The sequence below is a fragment of the Falco rusticolus genome, chromosome 4, assembly GCF_015220075.1.
Source record: "Falco rusticolus isolate bFalRus1 chromosome 4, bFalRus1.pri, whole genome shotgun sequence".
Lineage (NCBI taxonomy): Eukaryota > Metazoa > Chordata > Aves > Falconiformes > Falconidae > Falco > Falco rusticolus.
The window spans coordinates 98,765,160-98,783,706 of NC_051190.1; the positions used below are offsets into that span (position 1 = coordinate 98,765,160).

Here is an 18,547-nt window from a genome sequence, read left to right on the forward strand (position 1 = left end):
TTTGACTCACCACCTCTCGTACAGCAGGTTGAGCTAACCATGAGGTTTTCAACACTTTTTGTATCTTGCACATTTCCTGCAAGAGGTGGCAGAAAAATGTTTCCTGAGATGAAGTAGGTGAAAAAGAATAGCTACAAAATCCAGACCAAAAGAACCTAAAAACCCAAGAAAAAGCGTAAAGCTGTTCAACAGGTTCCTGTTTACCAGTGGCTCAGATAAAGATTGATAAGTGGCATTGATGAACTCTCCTTGCACGTTCTCTCAGACCACAGCAGCACAGGAGGTGTGTGTTACCCCAGCAAAGACTCTCTTCACACATCTGGCGAGGGTAGAGGTCTGAGGGAAGATGTGAAAGACACGACAGCACTGTGCAGATGCCTGCTTTGAGATCACAGCCACTGCAGTCTAGATGGGAAACACCATCAGGACCGGACCATTGCCCAGATTTTGCTGTGTGATGGTCTCAAGCTGAGAGCTGCCCTGGGGAGGCATTGCTAAAGGCACACGACCACTCTAAGGGGACCTGCTGCCAGTGGCAGGGTGCAGGCTTGAATCCAGGGTCCCTGAGTCACATTCCAGTCTTAAACCACACAGGCTTCCCTGTTTTAAGAGCATGATTTCATACGCTGAAAATATTTTTTCCTTTTAAAGTCTGGCAAGTGTGCAGAGCTGCTTCCAGGGGAGGCTCCTGTGGTGAGAGCTGAGCTGTGCTCACAAGGCAGACATGGGTGCCAGCGGCCACACAGGGAATTTCCTACCCTGCAGCACCCCAGTTCCTCACAGCCCCCAGGCTGGCATGACCCAAGGCCAGCCAGGAGGCAGAAGTGGCGTGGCCAACACAACATGGCAGTGAGCCCTCACAGGGGTACTGCTGGCACCCAGCCACGGGCAGGCACCAGGCTTGCCACCCAGGAGTAAGTCTGGCAGTCTGCACCATGCGCCACTGCTCCCAGGGGGCAGAGAGTGAGGACAGGGCCAAGCCCAAACCCTGCCAGGGACCACTCTAGCCTTTTCGCCAAGTAGCTCAGTGCCCTGGCCCATGCGCCAGCCACGTGTGGTTCATCTGCATTCACAGAGGCAAAAAGTGCTGTGCAGGGTTAGGTGGCATTGCTGCGGTGGGAGCAATCCTGCCTGGTTGCTGTGCTGCAGCCCACAGACTTCACACCTGAAGGGTCAGTGAGCCCTGAGTGCTGGCAGTAAGGTGTGCTGGGGTTTTTGGTGGTCTCCAGCTGGCGCCGCCTGGCCGGGCGCTGGGAGCAGAGCTGTGCTCTGGCTGGGCGGTGAATTTGCCCCCTCTGCAGACTGGGGCAGCTGGGACTGGGCACTACTGGGGCAGGGCATATGCTCCAGTGGCCCTCTGCTCCAAGCCACTGTGGCCAGTGCCAAGCTCAGGTGGTGAGTACTGGGCAGCCAGCCAGCACAGGTAGCTTTGATCATCTGGTGGGGAAGCATCAGTTTACACCAGAGAGGGAATCCTGTGCCAGTCAAACTAAGTTGCTGGAAAGCACTAGAAGAAATAAGCAGCCTGCAAGAATATAAAGAGTTGGAGCCAGTACAGGTTTGTCAAGAAGCAGCTGTGTCAAATCGGCCTCAATTACAGCATCAGGCAAGCCGGGCATAGTGGAGGTATCCCATACCTTGGAGCTAGCAAGCTTTCAGAGCACATCAAATAACCTTAACATGGGTGCACAAGTGGTCAGACGGTCAAAATTCCTGAGCAGTTGTGGCTGGACAGAATTGCTGCCCAGAAGGGTCCTGCAGCCAGGGCTGTGCTTTGCCCCGGCACAGGCCAGCGTGCACATTACTGCTCTGGATAAAGGGCTGGTGCACATTTTTACTATTTTTACATACACCGTGACCTTGGGAGGGGGTACAAAAGTACTGGTGGACAGGGTGGCTGCTCAACTTGACCTTGACAGATTAAAAAGCCTGAGAGTGATGGGCTTTGGTTCATTAAGGACAAGCGCCCACTTCTGCACATGGGCGGGGTCAGCCAAGGCCACAAACACAGGATGGGGAAGGCAGCACTTCTGGGGAAAAGGATCTGGGGGCCGTCATCCAGCACCAGAGAAGCGTGAGTCACCAGTGCTGCGTGACTGCAAAAGAAGACAACTACCCCAAGACAGGTGGCTCCTCCAGTCTTCTTTGCCAGGGCTAAGGCCACAGCTGGGGCTGTATGTCTAGGTTTGGGCACTGCAATGCAAAAAAGATTAAGGAAAACTGGACAGCCACCAAAAGAGAACAGTGGTTATGATGAACAATTTAGAAAACATGACCTGAAAGGAAAAAGATGATGGAACATGGCCTATTAAGATTGAAGGGAAACATGGTCTTAGAAAATTTTAATGCAGCTAGAAGAAAGCAATTGTTCCTCCATGGATAATGTAAATAACCTACTCAAATCATACCAGAACAGTTTTAGATTAAGTCACATTTACTAGGAATGAATCTGGAGAAGCACTGGCATGGTTTGTAAGGAGAAGCTGAGGGGAATGCAGAGGCTGTGGGAGCAGGCTGAACAACTGCGTGGCAAGAATAACAGTGGGACACTGCTGCTGCCTTCAAGACAGAGGATGGGCTACATGATCTCCCAGTGTCCCATCCAGCCCAGTTTCCTGTGATTTCTCCATTCCAACTCATTCTCTCTTGCATCTTTCTCTCTTCTCCACCCTTAGGCAAAGCAACATCAGATGGCAATCTGAGAGGTGCCCATGCACTGGTGGACTGAAGGTGTGGGACAGTAAAGACTTAAAAACCTAAGTGCTTTGGGGTGAGGAAAAAAGCATCAGATAAGGGACAGATGGAAAATACTCTTGTTCTCAAAGACTCCAGATGTATTTTTTTACTTCTATCCCACAAGTGCCCTGTGGTAAAACATGAGTGAGAAAAACCCACTCACTGCTGACATTGTTATGAATTAGTTACTGTGCTGGGAGTTTTGCAACACACTGATTTTTCTGCTTTAGTGAGACCAAGCGATTGTGCAAGGCCACAGCTGTCAAAGCCATAATCTGTGTGGCTTTGGTGCCAGCTGCGAACAGCAGAGCATGGAGTGGAGTGAGCTGATCCAGGCCTCACCAAGCACCTCCAGCTGCTTCTACTGTACAAACTCAGCAACAGTTTTTGGAGGACTCTCTAGCTCTCAGCATTTTTTTCCGCATTGAGCATCTGCTGCAGGAGAGACAGAGAAACACCAAGTAGGTCTTTTGGATGCACATTTGTATATGTCTACATACACAAACATTTTGTTACAGTAATACCAGTCCACTTTGGTGGAGGGTATCAGTATTTGACCAAGCTGAAAAGAAAATAAAAAAAAAATCTGTCTGCTATCAGCAAAACAGACACATCCTAATTCTACTGGAAATTTGTTGAAGATATGAAGTCTGCCTGTTTTTGAGGAAGAAAGGTTAGAAGAAGAGGTTATTTAGTTAAAAAATGCGGTATTTGAAAATGACACATTTAAAAATGAAAAATGGCCACGTCTTGTCTGGAACTTTTCAGAATAAAGTATTGTGACTTCATTTCTTTTTCTCTAATTTGGAGGGGGGAAATCCTCCCCAAACAATTTGGCACTTTCAGAGATATTTTAGTCAATCTAAATATACTTTTTTGATGACAAAAAAACCAGATTACTCAAAATATCACCTGCTTACAAAATCTCACCCACCTCTTTGTACACAGGCATACAAATATGTTATCCCCGTTAAGAAAAGGAAATGAACCATTCTGCCATATGGCACATTTGTACCTCTACACTGGCAATGGTCTGATTAAACAGTTTTGATTGATGTGGTCCTACTAAGACGGTGTGTTGACAGCTGATGTTGATAGAGCCGAGCATTGTGGCATTAACTGAAACAGGCAAGGATTTCTCAAAAGATAGCTCCTATGTGGGGTTTCCTCTTGTATCCCCCAGGTGACTGCCAGCCCTGGGCACCCAGGTCTCGGTGTCCCCCTTACCCATCCCTCCTGCCCTGTGGGAGAGGGGTGCAAGGGATTCGCTGAGGGTACTACAGCCAGGGAAGAGACCTTCTGGTCCATGCAGGAAGCAGAGGCATTTGGGAGAGGGCTGCTGAGACAGAGATGGCCAGGAGGAATTCAGGGTGGGAGGTTCATCAAAGTGCTACCTGACACACTGCTCCCATGCTGCAGAGGCCATGCTCACTGTGACCTCCTGCCTCTACCTTCTCCTGCAAAGCCAAGCTGTCATCATTGTTCTTCCCATCAACAGTGACGACTGCTGGTATTTTACAAGCCATTTTATCTGAGCAATCCAGCCTGTCTGAAGATTGCATACTCCCTACTGCAGTTAATCCCAGTTCTGTTTCCTCTGCTGAAGTAAGCCCTCTGAAATGTGAAGTGAGAGCTGATTTGGAAGGGAAAGGCCTCTTCTTGATGAAGAAGCTGCTCTTATTTTGCTGTTGGGCAAAGGCAGAGGAAAGTGCTCTTCTCAGATAAGAGCACCTGACTCAGTTGTTTACCATTGCTTTGAGATGGGTGGAAGCAGGGCATGGCATCGAGGCAAACTTGTCCTCCACTTTCCAGCCAGCTGCTATGATAGCGAGCAGATCCAAGAAATACTTTGTCTTTTCTTGGGAAATACTCTGCCAGGTAGGGTATTTTACTCTGCTTTCCCCCCCCACCCCGTCTTTTCCTAATGGCTGCTGCACCAACATTGGAGCCTGTGCTGTCAGAAAGGTGCCTCCCATCCACCTTACCAAACAGCCAGGGCCATACTAGGGCTCACAGCTGGTGCTCCTGAGGCTGAAGCAAGTTGCTGGTGGTGTCTTCTGTTGCAGCCACAGTTTCCTTTTTGTGTTCAAACTCAATTCATCTAAACCATCTGTAGGAGGAAGGAGAGGTTTCTACAAGAGCAGGCAGTTTTGCAGCAGCTAAGCTGGCCCTCGCCCCCAGGCTGAGGAGCTGCAGTGGTGGCATGGGGTAAGAAAACCCTCTGTGACTAATGTCAGAGGCTGAGCTAGCATGCATGGGTGGTTCTTCGGTGCAAGTGAATATGTCTAGCTGTAGAAGCTGCAGATGTGGCCATGTTGTTTCCCTCACAGCAAGATTCATTTTGGTTGTGGCATTTGCCACAGCCTTTCCGTTTAACATGGGGCTTCAGTGGAGTATCACTCCCCTGACCTTGGGGCTTCAAGGAGTTCAGGGGAGTAGAAGTCTGCGTTACTCTGATGTGCTGGTCACTTTTAGGCTGACAGTGTCTTCAGCTATACGAAGTGTTGCATGTGTTTCTTCCACACTGAAGCAATTTTACTGACAGAAGATAAAAGCAGAAACTAACTTCAAAGGTAAATACAAGAACCACTGTGGTAGCGATGGCAGCAGCTAAAGGGGAAGTGTGAATGAATGGCATAGTGCAGAGTTTTGTGGAGACTCCCCTGCACCCACCAGCTGCCTGGGGCCACTCTGGCCACTGCAGGCTGACCCTAACAAGCACCATCAAAACATAAAAGACAAACCAGAAGGCTCCTCCGACAGTGACATTTTCCCTGTGTTTTTTAACCTGAGTGGTGACTGAGGTGCCTGTGCACCGGCATTTTTACCAAGGTGGTGATGCCACATGGCTCTTCTCTCCTGCCGCCCACAGCCCTGACTGGGTGCATAGTGTGGCGTGTGGCACAGCTCCTGCACCCAATTCCAAATTAGCCATAGGCTGGAGCACTGGAGATACCAAATCAATTGCTTCTGTTTTGCTGTAAGGCATTTCTTTCTCACAGGAAAGTTTGCAAGAGTTTGGAGAGATACAACTAGCCCTGGTATCAGTGTCCAGCTAAAACTCAACCACAGGGACACTGCAAGGTAGCAGCCAGGGCTGCTGAAGGGAGCTCTAGGGTGGATTCTGGATGGGTTCTTAGCAAACAGATCTGAGACCTCCCTGCCCCCTGGCTCCCACCCAGCACCTTGGGAGCACCACTGAGGCCCTGGGAGAGAATGCCCCGTGCCTGCCGTCCTGTCCCCAGCTACGAGAGCTCCTGGATCAGGTGTCCCCTTTGTACACTTAACCAAGGACCACTTTATACCCGCTGGCTTGCTCTCCTCCTGCAGGAAGGGTGCTCCACAGCCTCAGTGCCACACTGGCAAGCTCCCTTCAGCCCAAGGGACAACCTGTAAATATTGTTTTCATATGCCTGTGCTTTCTGTAAGGTGAGACAATCCTCCCTTTCCCCTGGCCATTTCCTCACTGCATTGTCTGTATGTGGCAAAAGTATCCCTTCCATGACTTTGCTTTACCAGGCTGAGCCCAGGTCTCTTGCACTGCTCCTGCCACCTCACAGCCCCTCTGCACCTCCTTCCACTTCAGCACTTCTGAGTGCTGGTGACCTTTAACTTCTGTGTTCATTTTTTTACCACCTCTTGCTGGTTTACCACATTTTCTACTTTGTTATCTTCCTCACATGAACTTCAAAGTGCTGTTTGTTGGCTCAGTAGAAAATCCCTGTTTGCCTGCACGGCCCTTGTGTAAGTCAGGACAAGGTGAATGCTACTCACAGACTGAAAAAGTGTCAGGAAGGATACAGGTCACCACAGCCTGGATCATAGCTGGTGGTGGAGAAAATCCAGAATGCATATCGCCCGTCCTCCTCCTGCCAGATATCTTCCTCTGAGCTTTCAATGGAAATTTAGCATACCTAGAGCTTCCATCACCCCACATCTGTGAACACACCAGTGGTTACTTCTATCGCACTCCAGCCCAGCAGTGCTCTGACTGCCCATGCTCTCCTCCAATTACCTGTAGGAGAGCAACTAGGGATCCGCATGGAGAAAAGAATAAAAGCTGCCTCCAGTTCTTCCCTGTCCCCTAGTCCAGGCATCTTCCATTAGGTTTCCTCATTGTAATTATTGCTCTTTCAGGCAATAGTTCCTACAATCCACCCCTGTGCTGTGGGCCTCCCCTCCTGTCACACCCACATACACCCAGGGGCAGCACCTTTCCAAAGCCATATTTGTCATCTCCTAAACCCGTTTGCTCCCTTCCTTTCACTGCCTTCAATAAATCACATCCTTTCTTGCCTTTAATGAATTTTCTTCCTCTGTTGAGAAAAGCTCAGGTGACAGCTATGTGTCAGGAACACCGACTACCCCGAAAGTGGTGCAGGCGCGTAAACCTTTCTGAAAGACAGGCAGATCTAGGGACTTGAATGTGTATATCACTTCTCAAGCCACAGCAAAGCTGCTCCTGGAAACGTTACATCAGAGACTGTAATTCTGCTGTTTCCTTCCAAAACACTGATACCACCACAGTTTTTTCCTCCCTCTCCTTATTACCAGGCTGTTACCCATATGCAAAGTGCAGTCCTCTCTGGTCTTCCTAAAGTACAGCAGCCAGCTGTCTTCCAACCACAGCAGTTGTCAAGCCTGCTTACTTGTATCTTATCTTTTTTTCACTTGAATTCAAGCTCTTTTCCTTGCCTTTAAGATCCTCTGCATCTTCTTGCTTGCTCCAGCTTTTCACACAACAGCACTTCCTCTGATGTTTCCCTGTCACATCCTTCCAGCTTCATGCCTCACTTTGCCTGGGTGTGCAGAATTGTGGCTGGAATTCTGCTGGAAAAAAAACCCAACCAGCTGGAAATTTCTCAATTAAAAAAAAAATTAAATTAATGAACGGAAATCTTCTTGCAAAATCAGAATGTGTAACAGAAAATAAGAAAAAATATAAGATTTTTTTTCATTTTATAGTATGTATAAATGTTTTAAAATGCAGATCTGTTTCATTATTTTACAGGTTTCATGTCAAACTATTGTTTAAATTTTTGTTATATGTGTTAATAACTTATCAGACAAACTAATGCAAAAAGCATCCAATGGAAAAGCAGGAATCTTTAATAGATTGATGTTTTGTTCATAAGAAGAAATAATGAAAGTTGACCTTATTGACTTCTAAATGAAAAAAAATAATAGAATGGAGTTACATTATGTGGTACTGTATGTCTGTAACAGGATGTACTATTGACATACTAATGAGATAATTAATATATATAGACAGAATAAAATAAAGTTCTATTACAAAAATGTTCAAAAGTTAATTCTGAAAAAAACACCCCAACCAAAAAAAGAGGAGCTGGTGTCTCTTATGTAATAAGACCGAGTATTTAGAAGCAGGGTGATGCTGTGGTCATTGGTAGCGTTTTAAATACCTCAAGGGACAGGTCTTGGTAGCATTTTAAATACCTCAAGGGACAGGTCTTTTGTTTCTGACTGTGCTACTACACTAGTGCCAGGTCTTTCACTAGGTTACTTCTTTTCCCCAGCCCATTATCTCACTTTTTTTTTTTTTGTCTATCTGAAGTATTTAGCTCTTCTCTTCCTTGGGACTGTCTTTCACCATCCATTTAGGCAACAGCCACCAAGCTCGAAAGCTACTTCAAATTGGAGCTGATAGCTGCTACCAAAGAACAGGGCTGTAATTTTAATAACAGTCATGCTTTAGATCCACATGCCACACATTTATTTGGGGCTCTTGGACAAATCCCTTGTATTCTCTGTGCTCCTATAAAACAGGAACGGTGCTTGTTGAGAGTAATGAATGAAAAGCATATAATTTGGCTGACTTATAAAGCATCACAGTTTACAGTATTACACAAGACAAAAATAATTTAAAACTATTGAATAAGATAAAAAAATTCAAGCCTATTCTTGTTTCAATTTTTTTCCTTGACCGTGTACCCTAAATGCACTAAAATAGACTTTAAAAAAACCCAAAGTAGCAAAGAAATCCTGAAATATCTCCACTTGAATAAAAGCTGCTTAAAAAATGATTGTAAAGAGGTATCAGTAGGTGTGAGTCCTTATTTTGCTCAGAAAGTTAATACATTACTTAATAGGGAGGGACATAACTGGACTGCAGTATACAAGTTGATATCAGCTGAAGGAAATGAAAATCTAATATAATGCAACTCAGAAATTATATGTCAGCTGCTGTAAAAAGTTGCAAATTTATTAGGGTGTTTTCTGTGATGTAGACATCTGAACTTTTAAATTTTTCACTTAAATCTGGGGTGGCTGTGAAGAAGGGGGGGTTAGTAAACACATTAAAAGAACACCTGTCCATGTGCTACCTTTACCATCTTCAAAAAGAGCAGTGTTTGGTTTTTGTTTCACAGAATGTGTTTGTAAGCCCTCTCACTTCTTTTTCCTGTTTACTGCAGCTACAAAATTTTCTGTTTGCCTCAAAACCTATTCTGTAACTGGCAGATGCCCATTTGACACCTGCGTATCACCAAATCTCAGCCATCTCCACAAGTGAAGGAGTAAACTTGGAAACTCCCAAGAACGAGACACAGGACAAGAACGCAGAAGAAGGAGGAGGAGACTGAGGCCAACTGAGAGAGTAGAGGCTTCTTGCTGTCAAAGGTAAAGAGTCCATTTACATTTAATGTGCTGCTCTTGAAAGCAATAGGCTAACTTTGGCAACCAGGGGAAAGGGACCTGCAGCAGTTGTCTCTCATTTGATAGCTTCTGGAAAACTGCTTTTTTAGTTTGGCTGTTTTGCCAATTGATGTGGAGAGAAATGGAAAATGCTGGGCCCTGGTCAGAACCCGTCGAAGTTATAAAGGTGTAAAGGCAGTCTGAAGTGGAGCATCACCAGTCTCTGTTCAGCCTAGGAAAAACACTTCTGAATTTTGCCAAAATCAGATTCATCATATCTATAAATCTGTATCTATGTATCTGTATCTATCTACATATTTACGTATCTATATGTGTATGACTCAGTATTGAGTATTTTTTGAAAATTGTTTACTTTTGATTGTTGAATCTATGGACTGCTTTTATGGGGCCCCTGACAGGCAATTAAGAAAAGCAAGCCATTGCTGCCATGCTTACACTCAGTGTGTTGGGGTCACACATCAAAAGCATTAGTATGAAATATTTTCTGCCCATATCTGTTACTGCATGAACAGCCATTATGTAGCGACTCAGCATCTTGAAATTTAGGGGTTTATGCATGAAAACAAAGTTGAAATTAATAACGCAGGTGTCTGACCTACAGCTGAAAACTCAATATAAGAAAGTATTACGCCATCAATGTAGATTGCAGCACTGCTTTTCTCTCATTACTTATTTCTGAACAAGGAACTCCTTGGGGTTGAGTGCTGTATTTGTAACAGGTTTCTCCGCATTGCATGTGCCAATTGACTTTGACCAAGAAACAGTCCTGGTGCCTCAAGAAAAGCTGAGGCAGATCAGTGAGCCATGAGCAGCACCCACACCTGCAGTGGAGAACAAACACTGACTCTAGCACCCCCCTGTGCTGTGCATACGGATCCTCCCATTCCTCTGCACAAGGTGGCACAGACAGGCAAGAAGGGGTGAATTTTGATTCTTTCCTCGCCAATGTGAAAATTTTCACTGTTGTCTTTCTTTTCATATACCCAAGCAGCAATTTTTAACTCAGGGGAGCATGTCCTTTACTTTTAATGAATTGATCACCGTAATTCATATTATTGCTACAGCTTAATAGCAATGATTACTACAAATGATTCTTAACTCCTGGAAACCCTGTGCCTTTGAAGCTCTTTTCAAGATGTGACCAGCCTGTAAGCAAGCATAACATAAGTGCAGTGCATAATGATCATGCAGATGTTAGGGCAGCAACAAGGCAAACTCCTTTGAAATAGTGTTTTTTGAAAGAACCATTACTTCTTAAAATGTGAACACTTAATTCTGCAAACCAGAACCCCTTTTACAGGGGCCATGAGGTAATATCGGATTAAAAAAAGAGGTGGCTAAAGCACTGACTCACCTTTGGAGAGCAGGTCAGACTATTTTAAAGCTGTCTTCAAAGCGATTCTGAAATTCATTCCGAAATGACAGAAGGGAAACACCCTAGATTGTTTTGGGTTTCTCTAAACTAGAAAACTGAAGTTCAGCAGAACAGGCAGGAGCAATAAATTGCTGTGTTTTAGCAACAGGCACAGCCAAGCTGTTACCAGCTAACCTGGAGGTAAGTGGCAGCCTTGCAGCAGCAGCCCAGAGCTCAGCACTGCAATGCTGCTGTGTAACCCTGCTAACTCCTTGCTGCTGCCGAGGTTTTCTGTATGCAATCCTGCACTCACCCATGGAAAGCTAGCTTACATACCTCTGCACTCCATGACAGCATCTAGCTCGGATCAGCCCAGCTAAAAATGTGGCTATGCTGCTGGGTGATGGCTTCTTCAGTCAACACACTTTATAAGGGTTCTTACGCTACAGGCAAAAAGCTTCCCCGCCCCAGGGAGCACAAGAAAATCCAGATTCTAAGATCAGATGTAGGTTTTGTACCATTTTGCACCATTATGACAATTCAGAGCATGAATTTTTCCCTGTCACTATAATGATGAGGGGCTAACTTGCTGGCGCTGTGGTAGTTTCAGGGAAACTTGAGAGAATCCCAGTGCTCATACTTATGCATATATAGGAATGACTGGCAGGCTGCAGGTAAAGTTTTCGGGGTGGTACAGCTACTCTTGTCCAGCCAGTAAGACTGAGACTGCATTCTGCAGTCCTTCTCTGCCTGGAGGCTGACCCACAGGCTCAATCCAGCACAGAGAGAGGCAAAGACCCCTGGGAGTCCCGTGCCCAGCCAGCCATTTATTCCTTGCTTTTTCCTGCACAGGTATCAGATGAATCCCACAAGCCAGTTCCTTGGCACAACAGAGTATGACTACGGATATGATGAAAACACTGCTCCATGCAATGAAGGAAATAGCTTTCGCAGGTTTAAGTACCTCTTTCTGCCCATTCTTTACTGCCTTGTGTTTGTCTTCTGTCTTCTGGGAAATTCCTTGGTCCTTTGGGTTCTCCTGACCAGGAAAAGGCTGACAACGATGACTGACATCTGCCTGCTGAACCTCGCAGCCTCTGATCTCCTCTTTGTTGTGCCTCTCCCTTTCCAAGCCCACTATGCTTCAGACCAGTGGGTTTTTGGCAATGCTATGTGCAAGACAATGGCTGGCATTTATTATACAGGGTTTTATAGCAGTATTTTCTTTATAACCCTCATGAGCATAGACAGGTATATAGCAATTGTCCATGTTGTCAATTCCATGAGAATACGTACAGCCTCTCGTGGCATAATTACAAGTTTAATCCTGTGGCTGGTAGCTGGCTTGGCTTCTGTACCCAACATAATGTTCAACCAGCAGCTGGAAATTGAGCAGTCTGTCCACTGTGTCACCACATACCCCCCAGACAACAACACCTGGAAGGTAGCCTCTCAGTTTGCAGCCAATATCTTAGGTCTCTTGATTCCCCTTAGCATCCTCATTTGCTGCTATGCCCAGATACTGAAAAACCTGCAAAAATGCAAAAATCGGAACAAGATCAAGGTGGTCAAAATGATTTTCATAATTGTCATCGTTTTCTTCCTCTTCTGGACTCCCTTCCACATCGCGCTGTTCCTAGACTCTCTGCAGAGCCTGCACATCATCAATGACTGCAAGGCAAACTACCAGATAGCCCTGGCCCTGCAGCTGACAGAAACCATCTCCTTCATCCACTGCTGCCTGAACCCCGTGATCTACGCCTTTGCTGGGGTGACATTCAAGGCCCATCTTAAAGGACTACTGCAGTCCTGCGTCCGCGTCCTCTCCAGCCCTGTCGGAGGTGCCAGGTGTCAGTCATTTTCAGTGCCCACCCAGCTCTCTGGCTGCTCTGACAGCACAGGGGTCCTGTAAGCCCACTTGACCTGCCTTCTGGTGTGAGTCATTGGCCTAAGGTCTGACATGGCACTGGAGGTTGTACCACCTGCAGCATCCTCTTGGGAAAACCAGTATACCTGTATCTCCTTTCAGGATAGCTGTGAACTATGACATGAAAGCAGCAACATGAGTTTCCTGAGAAAGAGCACTGGTGCATTTGTAAATGGTGACCTTAGAAGCTTGCCACACAATGATTTTTAATTAAGTTTTAGAGTTCTTTTAATAAATTTCAGCAACCAGGGTGCTTCCTCTAGTACTTATTTTCGCCTTTGATGAAAGCATTGCTTAGACCTCACCCCCAGATATGCTCTCCCTGGTGGAAGCTGTCCATACATGAATCACTACATCCCTGGGACAGGCATGGGGCAACCCTCCAGGAAGCAGGGAAGAGGACAGGCATGATTACTTCACACTGCAAAGAGGGAATAATCTCAGCCACTGTCACCATTCCCACTTTGCTTCAGCTCCCGGATAAAGAGGCTCCTCAGCTCAGGGCCCTGTTGCTTTGCTGTGGGGCGTTCCCAGGGGCACAGCCATGGGGTCCCTGGAGCTGCCGCCACCCAAAGCATGCCTTCAAAAATAGCAGAACAACATCTCCAGGTGCCCCCTATACTGGTCACTTGTAGAGGCCCATACACTTGAATATGTCATCATCAAAGCAGCTTGGTAGTCTGCTTCACTGCTGAAGGCTTGGGACCTCCAGCTCTGTGCTCCTAGCTCTCTCTGCTAAATGTAACCACAAAACAGCATGTAGCACATAGGCTCTGTTTCTTCTTCCATACATCATTATTTTCTGCCATTTTAGAAATGTTTTCTTTGAATAAACATATTAATGCACCTTTTTGTCTTGGCTTCTGAAAGTCTTTCTAATGACTCACAAGCCTAGATTAGGATAAGAAAAGGATGTTTTTACAGATTTTTGAGGCAATATCATGCAAAATACATCTGATGGAATTGAGAGGCACCCTGGAGCTCTTCAGCAAAGTAAGTCTTGCCTCCACTCTCCTGTTGCGAAAGATTTATTCTTGAAACCCCAATAAAAATTCACAGTGAAAAAATAACATTTATGTTGAGGCAATATTACTGTAAACAAAATTTTAAGTTAAACAAGAGAGTACCTGAAACCAGGAAAAACACAGGCTGGATATTGTCAAAGATTGTATTTTCCAGGGCAATAAAAAAATCTTTTGTTTTCTTAGTTCTACCTTTCCTTCTGAAAATATAATTGCTTTTTTTTTGTTTATTTCCTAAACATTTCAAATACATTTCTAACCTCAGTACCAAAAAAAGCCTCATAGTATAGAAAATACTTTTTTCGTTTATGATAGCATAATTAAGATTTCTAGGTTTTACTCCTCAATGGATAAGAAATGCCCTGCAGCTCCATTATCATACTAGTTTACTTCTGAGAAGACTTCTAGGTATTTAGAAACAAACCCCTCTGTGTATTTTTGTGGGGTTTTTTATACTGCACTGGCATTTTAACAATTGAAAAGAAACATCAGTCAGCATCTCAGGGCAGTTATCTTGCCCCTGTGGTCAGACTTTTGGAGTTTGCATAGAAGTATTTCTGTTTAAGATGTTCAGTAACATTCACCATCATTTTACCTGTAATGTTTCAGATGAAAATGGAAGGGAGAAGACACAGAAGTGTTTTTTATATATATATATATATATATATATATATTATATATATATATATACACACATTTTTTTTTTCGTTGGTTGGTTTGAGTTTTTAATTGGCATTTTGAGAAGAAGGAAAGATGGAAATGTTTTCCAGCCAGCTCTCACACACTGACACTTTCCCAATGAGCTGCATCGCTGCAGCTTAGAAAGCAGAAAACCTGGCAGTCAGGAGCCAAGTTTCCTGGCTGCAAGGAAGAGATGCAACTGACTGATCAAAGAGGGCCCCCCCCAGTCTAATCCAGACTGCATGGGGCTTAGGCCTTCAAGGATATAAAGTGTCTATGGAGAGGCCCCTGCACTTTTTTAGGCCTCTAGATTTCAGGGAATAACTATTTCATTCCTGGCAGCTTTTTTTTCAGAGTTTTTTCTTACTGAAATTGGGCATGTGTGAAACAGCAAAGAATTTGCCCTGATCACTTTGTTTTACACAACTGTCAAGAATTGTGTAAAAAAGACCAAAACCAAGCAGAGACTGCTTTTCGGTAAAGATAGTATTCAAGGACTTTCTGGTTTTAAGACACAGATTTGGATCATATCTGCAATCTTGTCAATCAGAACAAATAAGACATAAGGTCGCTAAATTCCTATTATTTGAGTAATTGTTTATGTGCCTTGCTGAATTTCAAATTTCAAAAAGACAAGATGGTCAAAAGCACTGCAAGTTTTCAAAGATTATGCCCGTTTTCAGGTTGCTATGTCATTCAAAGTGATATGCACCAGATATGCCCCAGCCATGCACAATCCTTTCCAATACCATGACAAAATTCAGGAGTCTCTCTGGGTTACAAGGGCCAAACTCTTTGGTTTCTATTTTTTTTTTGTCCAGCTCCCACTGAATCATGCTGCGTATGTGCATAATAGCAGAATTTCACCCAAATGTGTGAGGCATTAACCAAAGAAGTAAAAAAGTAGGTTTTGTTGGACTCACTTCAGAGTTTCTTCCTCCTCCTTGTCTTCCAATGCTGTGTTTGAAAGATTGGTATTTAAGAATCCAGAAGCATAGATCCAAACGCCTTGTCCTCTGCTCAAGCACAGTCGATCTCTCACAGGTTAAGATTGCAGATTCTTAGGACACTTTTCCTTCAGAAGGCTCTTTCTCTGTCTAATGTGGCTGCAAAAAGCAGTAATACAAGTAGCTATTTTGCCCCTTTTATGAACTACCAGAATAGAGACACAAACATAGCCAGCATCACCCCAAGTACTCATACACAGCAGAGCTCTCAGAAGTATTGTGCCTCTTCTCTGAATGTGAAATTCTATTTTTAATGTAGTAAATCCATAGGATTTTATGCTACTCTGATATGTGATAGGAAGAATCTACAGAGGTATGATTATATATGTAAGCAATGTTCAAAAATTTTTGCGCTTGTATGCACTGAAACAGTTCTGGATAACAGCACTACACTTGTAGGATACTATTAAGGAGCAGGTGCTGCCATTTTTTCCATTATACTTTTTTTTAAGGTAGAAACTTGTCAACAACAATCTGCTTTCTTCTGCAGACTTAATATTCTCTTTGGAATAAAACAGGTGGCAGATGCACTATTTCTGCAGTTTCAAGGATTCTGAAACAAAGTAAAATTGGTAAAAGAATTTTGCAATCTACTCATAACCAGATCAGCTAGTTTTCCTGTGCTGAGATGTTGTCCACTGCAAATACCACTGCAAAAGCACAAAGGAGCATTCAAGTTTGATGTCACCTGGATTTTCTGCTGCTGTGTGTGGTAACATGATGTCATGGTTTAACCCCAGCCAGTCACTAAGTACCATGCAGCCACTCACTCGCTCCCTCCACAGAGGAATGGGGAGAAGAATCAGAAGGGAATGGAAAACTCAAGGGTTGAGGTAAGAACAATTTAGTAATTGAAATAAAATAAAACCAATAATAATATTTATAACAATTATAATGAAAGGGAGGAAGAAGGACAGAAGAACAAAATCCGAAGGGAAGGGAGAAAACAAGTGATGCACAATACAGTTGCTTACCACCTCCTGACCAATGCCCAGCCAGTCCCTGAGCAGCAATCAGCAGGCCCTGGCCAACTCTCCCCAGTTACTGAGCGTGACATTCTATGGTATGGAATATCCCTTTGGCTTTGGCTAGTTCAGGTCAGTTGTCCTGGCTGTGTCCCCTCCAGTTTCTTGTGCCCCTCCAGTCTTCTTGCTGGCAGGTCATGAGAAACTGAAAATTCCTTGACTTAGTATAAACATTACCCAGTAACGTCTAAAAACATTAATTATCAACATTATTTTCACACCAAATCCAAAACATAGCACTGCACCAGCTACTAAGAAGAAAATGAACTCTATCCCAGCTGGAACCAGGACATGTGAACATACATGCCAAAATATCTAGCCCAATCTTGTTCCATTAAATTAGTTGAAAGTTGATTGCTATTCTGACGACGATGGTATATGGAAATTATTGCTATTCCTAGAACAGATCTCCTAATCAGATGTTGCACAACTAAAGCAATTAATATCTCTGGAAGGACCAAGATGTAACACCTACCATTGATATCAGATTGCCAGCTAACATTTCCCTAGCTAGTTCTAAAATGTGTCTGAATCTAATCGAACTTTCTAGCTATTTTCATCTAACACGTTTCACAATTCTCCACTTTCTTGTTTCATGTTTGCTTGCCCCTTTGTAGCATTATGCTTATGACACTACAATAGGAAAATCTAGACCTTATTCTAGTCCAAGACCACTTAGCAGTGTGCAACAAAACATCCAGATGTGCACATTCTCAAAAACACCTCCCAGACCTTTAAAATAAATAAAGTATAATAAAAGTGTGTGAAGCCATGCAAAGGAGAACTGGAAGAGTTTGAAAAGCAAGAGTATCATGTAAGATGTGGTGCTGTTGGTGATTCCTTCTGGCTTTTTTCCAGCCTGCAGTGGCCAAGTTCACAGCTTTTGTAATGTACCTCAGTCCTACTGACTCACCATGGGACAGCTCAACCTTAAGAAGACATGAGACTGAATTAGAGGCAAGTCACATTTGGCCCACCTCCCCAGGCTAGGGTCATGAGAAATCCGATTTGATGAGGGCTCCTGGGAGGCTAAAAAAGTGAACATAGGAGATTATTCTATAGGAAGAAAAATTCCTTGAAGTGACGTTCTGCTTATTGAGGAAAGTACTTGGAGGCTGTGCACACTCTTCCTCTCTACCTCTTTGGCCCCATGAAGCTCCCCTCTTTCCCTATGGAGGAATGACAAGCTGCACCTGGTGTGGGAGCAGGGTAAAGTGCTGGTTTGTTCTGTGTTGGCATCTGGATTTGCCCCCATCATCTAGCAGGTGTAGAGGTCTGTAACCTAACTAAGGGGCTATGCCCTCCCAATGGGAACAGTGACAGAAGGTCAAGGGAGACAGCCCAAAGAAGCTGTAGAAAAGGTCTATTTTCCTTGCCTTTTCCACTTCTAGGGAGGAAAACTGGATGTTAATTTCTGACTAAATACTAGAATTTCATTTATTCAGGGGCTTTTTGGGTGCTTCTGCTCAGGCTCCTAGATTAAAACTAAACAGAAAAACACAGGTAGAACTCTAATTTAATATGCTTAAGCAGTATGGAAAAAGTGGGAATCAACCCATAGAAACCACCTGTTGAAATCAAGCAATCCTTCAGGATTATACAGCTCAGGAAAAAAAAACCACATTAAACTTCATTTTATAATACTGAATTACTGAAGCTAATCTTCTCAGTGAGTTTGGGAAAACATGAGCATATGCTTTGAAAGAGCTGAAAAACTTATTTACACTCCTACTGGTTGTTCTTTGCTGCCCATTAGATGCTGAGGGCAGTGGTCTCCAGGCAGAACCCTGTCACTGGCAGTTCCAGGCAGCCCTGGGACTACACACTCTCAAGAGGTTAGACTATTTGGAAAATGTGTGATATACAAAAGACATTTCAGATTATTTGATATCACAAGTCACACACAACACTAGATGGCAATGAGCTAGAAAAAGTGTGCTTTAGGTACTACAAATAACTTTTTTTTCAGTGCAGTTTCTACAATGGACAGTTCAGGGTCATGAAGAAATAACAAAGTCACTTTCAAAATAAGAAATGTGCCAGCACACTAAATAGAGTATCACATACAGAGACTGCTCCAGAGACACAAATCTGTGAAGTCAAAAAAGCATTCAGCTTGC

At 44.1% G+C, this 18,547-nt stretch overlaps 1 protein-coding gene and 1 long non-coding RNA gene across 4 annotated transcripts in view; one reads left to right on the plus strand and one right to left on the minus strand.

Moving 5' to 3' along the window:
• The window catches only part of LOC119147057 (C-C chemokine receptor type 8-like), a 49,049-nt gene extending 35,282 nt beyond the window's left edge, over window positions 1-13,767 (plus strand). For all 3 annotated transcript variants that reach the window (XM_037385534.1, XM_037385532.1, XM_037385535.1), the window contains exons 4-5: window positions 9,171-9,375; window positions 11,618-13,767. In XM_037385534.1, the coding sequence (XP_037241431.1) occupies window positions 11,625-12,677 (1,053 nt within the window). In that variant the 5' untranslated portion in view covers window positions 9,171-9,375; window positions 11,618-11,624 and the 3' untranslated portion in view covers window positions 12,678-13,767. The remainder of the gene's footprint in view (window positions 1-9,170; window positions 9,376-11,617) is intronic.
• Window positions 12,202-18,547, minus strand: part of LOC119147060 — a 44,299-nt gene continuing 37,953 nt past the window's right edge. The window contains exons 3-4 of the long non-coding RNA XR_005103939.1: window positions 15,319-15,501; window positions 12,202-12,296 (exon numbers count right to left, since the gene is read on the minus strand). This is a non-coding gene — a long non-coding RNA (uncharacterized LOC119147060). The remainder of the gene's footprint in view (window positions 12,297-15,318; window positions 15,502-18,547) is intronic.